The sequence below is a fragment of the Corvus brachyrhynchos genome, unplaced genomic scaffold (assembly GCF_000691975.1).
Source record: "Corvus brachyrhynchos isolate BGI_N302 unplaced genomic scaffold, ASM69197v1 scaffold236, whole genome shotgun sequence".
NCBI classification, from domain to species: Eukaryota; Metazoa; Chordata; class Aves; order Passeriformes; family Corvidae; genus Corvus; species Corvus brachyrhynchos.
Genome location: NW_008238660.1, coordinates 356,561 through 363,104, shown reverse-complemented (window position 1 = coordinate 363,104; position 6,544 = coordinate 356,561). Strand labels below are relative to the sequence as shown.

At 59.2% G+C, this 6,544-nt stretch overlaps 1 protein-coding gene across 1 annotated transcript in view; it reads left to right on the top strand.

Annotated features, from left to right (window-relative positions):
* Positions 1-6,544, top strand: part of MYOCD (myocardin) — a 219,993-nt gene that overhangs the window by 212,487 nt on the left and 962 nt on the right. The window contains 5 exon segments of the mRNA XM_017737700.1: positions 1-40; positions 367-520; positions 1,624-2,565; positions 5,104-5,217; positions 6,090-6,147. The exon segment at positions 1-40 is cut by the window's left edge and continues 19 nt beyond it. Of these exon segments, the coding sequence (XP_017593189.1) occupies positions 1-40; positions 367-520; positions 1,624-2,565; positions 5,104-5,217; positions 6,090-6,147 (1,308 nt within the window).

Genomic DNA, 6,544 nt, shown 5'->3' with positions numbered 1-6,544 from the left:
AGCACTTCAGCTACCCCGGGATGCACCAAGGACAGCTAAAGTGAGTGGCACTGTGCCAGCAGCAGGACTTAGTCCTGTCTCTCTCCAGACTTTCCCCTGCTGTATCCATTTGTGCCAGAGCAAGGGGATAGAGGCATGCCACTGAACAGAAAAGCTTGGGAACTGCACAAACTCCTTCCAAGCCATTCTGGCCGGGGTACCTGTGACCTGCTCCTGTAGGAGCAATCTCCTACAGCCCAGCGTGGTTTTCCTTGGCCATCCTTAACTCTCATATAGGAGACAGCAAGGGAGTGGAGGGATGGGATGCCGGGCACAAGGACCTTGGGGGAACAGACAACTCACCCCAAATCTCCTTTGTTATTTCAGGCAATCAAACGAGCAAATGGTCAAAAGTTCAAATTCTTCATCAGCTTCTGTCAACAACACCCCTCTTTCTCCAGTGAAAACCACCTTTTCAGGCCAGACTTGTGTCTCATCTATCAAGCCAGGGCCTCTGCCATCCAACCTGGATGATCTCAAAGTGAGTGCAAACTTTGTCACTGCAGGAGCAGAATGTCACAGCCTGAGCGTGCTGTGCTGCCTCTGAGTGTGTCAGGGGAGTGCCCTAGGCTGGGAGGGACCGTGTTACAGATCAGCACACCTGAACCCTGTGCTCTGAGCCACCCAGGAGCACAGCACAGCACCCTGGGGCAGGGCTTGGTCACTGTGGAGGTTCTGAACATGAGGGCTTGCTGCTCTGCAGGTGATGAGAGGGTGCACTGCTCTGGCTTGGGTATCAGCAATCCACAGGTGTAGCCTAGGCAGACTGCAGGTCAAGCTAAAGGATCATCTGAGCTGCTGCTCCTGCAGCTCCTGGCTCCATCCCTCTGTGGTTTTAGGGTGGACATTATGGATGCTCTGACAGACCAGCCAGAAGGTGGTAGGGCAGCATGGCCTCCCCTGTGTCTCAGCTCCCCAGTGGTTACTGCAGCCAGGCCAGCTCAGCTCTCTGCATGAGCAGGTACCTCCTGGTACATGAACTGTTTTGAGCACCTCTCATGTAGGTAAGAGAGGGCATAGAGGAGAATCCCTCATATCAGCTGTTCTTTTATACTTTGCTAATGGACCCTCAGCCATGGGGAAGGCCAAATCCTTCTAGGAGCAGAGATCTGGGGGCAGCCCAGAGGTAGAAATAATGTGAGCTTGCCCCAGCTCAGGTGACTGAATCGTGTGCCTGAGCATAGAGCAGGTGGCTCCAAAGTATGTGTCACATTCTCTGAGCTGTCAGCTGACTCCTGGTCTGTGTTTAAGTCCTCTGCTCATGGAGAAATCTACTGCTAGAAAGGGAATGCTGAGTTTCTTCCATGACCCAAGGACCACTGCTGGTTATGGAGAGGAGTCATGTTCTTGGAGGAAGGAGGAAGGTTTTCCTGTTAGGAAGGGTTGAGATTCTGCAGGATGTGCAGTGGTCAGGCCTGTGCATGGTGACTCTGGTGACTGCAGGTGAGACAGGGAGCACCTGGGAGGGCAGAGCTTCAAAGCTGGAAGCTGCAAGCCTGTGATCCGAGACTCCTTATTAGAAGCACTGGGTTTCTAAAGGGGTTATCTGCCCCTGAGACTGACCACGAGTGACTTTCCTTCCAGGTGTCAGAGCTGAGGCAGCAGCTCCGAATACGAGGCCTGCCCGTGTCGGGTACCAAGACAGCGCTGATGGAGCGGCTGCGGCCCTTCCAGGAGTGCAGCAGCACCACGGTGCCAAACTTCAGTGAGATCACCACCGTCACCTTCCCAGTCACTCCGACAAGCACCCTGTCGAGTTACCAGTCACAGTCCTCCACCAGCATGTTATCAAACGGCTTCTACCACTTTGGCAGCACCAGCTCCACCCCACCCATCTCACCCGCCTCCTCTGACCTCTCTGTGAGCGGCTCTTTGCCAGACACCTTCAACGATGGGCCCATGTCTTCTCCACAGTTTGGTCTCCAGCCATCTCCAGTTCAAGGCAGCACTGAGGAAAGCCTCATGAGCAGCATGAATGGAGGGAGCATCCAGCTGGAACTGGAAGGAATAGACACAGAGAAAGACAAGATGCTGGTGGAGAAGCAGAAGGTCATCAATGAACTGACGTGGAAGCTGCAGCAAGAGCAGAGGCAGGTGGAAGAGCTGCGGATGCAGCTCCAGAAGCGAAAGAGAAGCAACGGCCTCGAGGAGAAGCAGCAGCCTGCTCAGCATTTCTTTGGTGTCCCTATCAAGCAAGAAAACACCGTGTCCAGCTGTCCATTTGCATCCAAACAAATGGCCCTGAAAGGCCAGGCCGGCAGCTCGGATAAGCTGAGTAACTGTGGGGTGCCGCAGGTGCCCCACATTGTAAATAGCCACTGCTTGGAGCCCGCAGGGCAGAGCGCCATCACCTCCTCGACATTCCTGAGCCCGCAGTGCTCCCCCCAGCACTCTCCCCTGGGGGCTGCAAAGAGCCCCCAGCACATCAGCCTGCCGCCGTCCCCCAACAGCCACTACCTGCTGCCCGTGTCCCCCGAGGGCCGCAGCGGGTCCCCGCCGGGCAGCAGCTGCCTCCGCACAGCGCCGGTGAGTGCCAGCCCGGGCCCCCACGGGGTCACACCTGCCTGGGGGAGGCCTTTCCTCTTGGCCCGGGGCCACTGGCAGGGCAGAGAGTATCCCAGCTGGACGATGGGTTGGAAGCTGATAGCACTGCAGGGTCCTTTGCAGGGTATCTTCTGGAGAGCCAAACACCACAGCCAGTCGCCCTGGGGCGGCCACAGCACAGCTCCCATGCCCCACGGAGCCCTGGCACAGCTCCCCTCTTCCCCAGGGGACCCCAGCCCAGCTCTCTCTGCCCCTAGGTGAGCACTGGCAAAGTTCCCCGTGTCCTGGGAAAGTCCTGGCAGAGCATGCTCTGCCATGTGGAGCCCTGGCACAGTTCCCTCTGCCCTGGGGAGCCCTGGCACAGCTCTCTCTGCCCCTGGAGGGGTCCTGGCAAGCTCCCTCTTCCCTGGGGGAGCACTGGCACAGCTTCTTCTACCCTAAAAGAGCCCAAACCCAGCTGCCTCTCCCCTCAGGGGGAGTCCTGGCACAGCTTGCTCTGCCCCTGGGGGAGTCCTGGCACAGCTGCCCATGCCCCATGGAGCCCTGGCACAGCTCTATACACAGCAGGGAGGCACCAGCATGGATCCCTCAGCTCCTGGGAGAGCCCTGGCACAGTTCCTACACCCCTGGGAGACCCCGCTGCAGGGCTGCAGGGCTTCCCAACATCTTGCCAAGCCATTGTGGCTCCCAGCAGTGTGTGAGGGATTTTCACCACTGAGCTGAAGGAGAGCAGTTGCCCCGGGGAAGCCTTTTCTCAGGAAGCTGGAGCAGGGCTGGCAGTTGAGGTCTGCAGTCAGAGAAAGCTTGTGCCTCCCCAGCTGGCCACCAGCCCAGCAGAGAGTTGTCCTCAGCAGCCACCACTCCTCACTCAGCCCCCTGGACAGGTACGAACGCCTGGGGAGGGGGACACGCTGCCAGCACAAAACAGCACAGGGTTCTGCTGATGGCAGCCCCAGTCCATGCAGGGCCCTCCCAGGGCTCCTCAGGGAGCAGCAGCACCTTTCAGTGGTCGGTGCCATGCCAGGGGTGCAGGGTGGGCACACGGGGGTGTGGCAGGGGCAGCCTGGGTGTGCAGGGCAGCCCACGCCAGAGCAGGGCTGCTCCCATCCCACCCCTGGCAGCCCCGAGCAGGCCCTGGGGTGCAGCCCTGCACAGTGGCACAGAGTGGGGCTCAGTGCTGTGTCCAGAGGACAGTGAGGTAGGTGCTGTGGGCAGCTGGCAAACAGCATGGCCAGTGAGGTGGGAAAGGGCAGCAATTTAGGGTGGGGAGGGCAGAGACAGAGCTGCCAGTGGAAGGGGCATGGAGGGCAGTGGGGTTGGGGTGAGGCAGGCAGTGGGGCTGCTGTAGGGGTGAGGAGGGTGATGGGAACACTGGTATGGGTGAGCTGGGCAATGGGGAGCGGCGAGCAGGGGATGCAGGGGGTGACTGGGGCTGTGGAGGTGAACTGGGCACCACAGCAGAGCTGTGGGGGCAATGGGCAGTGGGACACAGTGCTGTGAGGTGATAGCCAAGAGAGGCAGCAGGGCTGCTCTGGGCAGCTGGGCAGTGGTCAGTGAGGGTCAGGAGGGAGCAGGGGCTCTGCAGGGGCATCTCCAGCTCCTCCCTCCCTGCCCAAGGGCTGGGGGTGTACAGAGGGGATGGTTCCATTGTGTCCTGCAGCTCATCCCTACTCCACCACCACCCATCCTGGATATTCCTCTGCTGCCTGCAAGGGACTCCCAGGAGTGAGGGTCCTTCTTCAGCAAGAACTCCTCCTGTCTGCCCAGCACTGCAGTGCTGTTTCCCATGAGCCAGGGGTAGTGTTCCTTTCAGCTGCCCTCCACAGAATGGTGGCCGGGATGTGCATGGCCAGGCAGAGTGACCTCACTGCTGCCCTGGATCCACTCCTGGATCCAGCCCACCTGGAGGGTGAATCCCCTGGTGCTGGTTTTTGTGGGACAAAGCCATGGCCAGGCAGTGGGGAAGGACACACAAGGACCTTAGAGGTGATGGGCACAGCAGCTGGCAGGCACTGTGCTTCAAATGTGGTCCATCCTGGAAGGGGAGCCTGGCAAAAAGCTGGCAAAGATACACAGGTGTTTGGCACAGGCAGAGGTTTCCCTCTTTTGCGTGATCTTCCCTGGCTTGAGCTCTGTGAGATGCCCCCAGTCAGGTGGTGATGGGGAGGGGCTGGGGGGTGGCTGGGGAAGTGCCTCATCACTGGCCAAGCACAGCTGACCACCAGCAGCATCTCTGTCTTCCCTTTGTCCTGTGCCTCCACAGCTGACTGAGCACCAGGACGTTCTGTGACACCCTGTCTGTGCCCTGGCAGTGACCAGAGGCCAGCCTGGCCCTGCATCTCAGAGCCAGGTCAGGGAGCTGGTTTACCTGCCTCTATCCTGCTCACAGCCCAGGCATTTTGTTTTTGTTTGACCCACAAAATCGTGATTTTCCCTGGCACCACACCAACCCCAGCAGGGGTGAGAGCGCCGGGCCTCCCGCCGTGCATTGACTCCATTTCCCTGTATCTCCCCATGCAGATGGCTGCGCAGTCAGGCCAAAAGTTTTCTATTTCATCCCCAAGTTTTTGTAAGTCAAGCCCAGCCCTGTCAGAGGTAAAGCAGCCTCCAGCCTATGAGGATGCAGTGAAGCAGGTAACTGCATGGTTTTTGTTTCCTACAGGGCTAGGGCTGCCCATGATGTCTTTTTGCGGTTAGTGGGACTCAGCTGCAGGAGTTCCAGCCTGTTCTGTGGTCTCTGGGTAGGACAGGTCTGTTTCCATGAGGAATGGGCTTTTTTGAAGGGTTAGTTGCTGACCTTCCTCCCCTGCGCACCCAGGGGTCCTGACACCCCCCGAGTCCCCCAGGCTGCCAGTGTACTCTCTTTGGGTTCTCGGTGCTCTGGGAGAGACAGACCCTTGAGCATTCCCAGGTCACCAGGAAACCTCATCCTGCTCTGTGCCATCTGCCCCCCTGAGCCGTACCTGCAGCGCTGTGCCCCCGGGGAGGACTGGCCATCTTCCTTCCCACCGCAGTCTGGGAGCAGCCTCAGTGCTGGGAGTGGTGGTGCCTTTAGGAAAGTGGAGTGATGCTGCTGGCAGAGTGAAAATGGGCTTATGGGGGCGTGCAGGAGATCCTCCAGGTTCCAGTCAGGGAGAGGAGGGAGATGGGCAGTGCAAGAAGCAGGGAGGGCAGGCAGGCACATGCCAGTGTGAGGTGCTGGGGCCAAAATGTTGCTGTGTCCTGAGGGCCCAGGGACAGGGCAGGCTGTAGTGGCCACTGAGCAGAGGGTTGGCAGCAGGGAAGGGTGCTTTGCTCCCTGGATCCACCGTGATTGAGCCACACCCTGCGGTGCCCTGAATGCTGCTGCCAGCCCCATGTTGGTATGGCCTCTCTTTTGCATGGGAGGAAGCCATTTGTGGGGTCTAGAGCCATCTTTTTTAGGGTCTAGAGCCATCTACCTGGCTTGTGGCTGGAGGGACTCTCCTCCTAATGCCCTCTACTCTCCTCTTTGTCGTTTGCTGCAGCAGATGACACGAAGTCAGCAGATGGACGAGCTCCTGGACGTGCTGATTGAGAGTGGAGGTACGCTCTGCTTCCCTGTTCCCCTCCAGGGCTTCCCCTCCAGGCCAGCCTCGGTCTGTGGGGCTCAGTGCATTCTGTGCACCCCAGCAGAGCTGCCTGAGTCGAGTACAGCTTTCACCTGCCCTCCCTGTGCCAGCAGCTACTGAGATTGAACCCAAAAGCATATTGGCCCTCCTGGAACCTGCTGCTGCGTGTGCCAACCCAGTGGGGTGGTCTGGGCTCGGCTGTCACCTGTGCAGAGAGAAGGGACAGCAGGGCAGCAGCCCTGTGCACAGCACTGCCAGCCCCCTCCCCACACAGAGCCCCAGGTGTCCCCGCCCTTCCCAGTGCTGCCAGTGCCATCTCCCACACAGAGCACTTCTGGTGCCCTTCCCCGTGCAAAGTGCTGCCTGTGCAC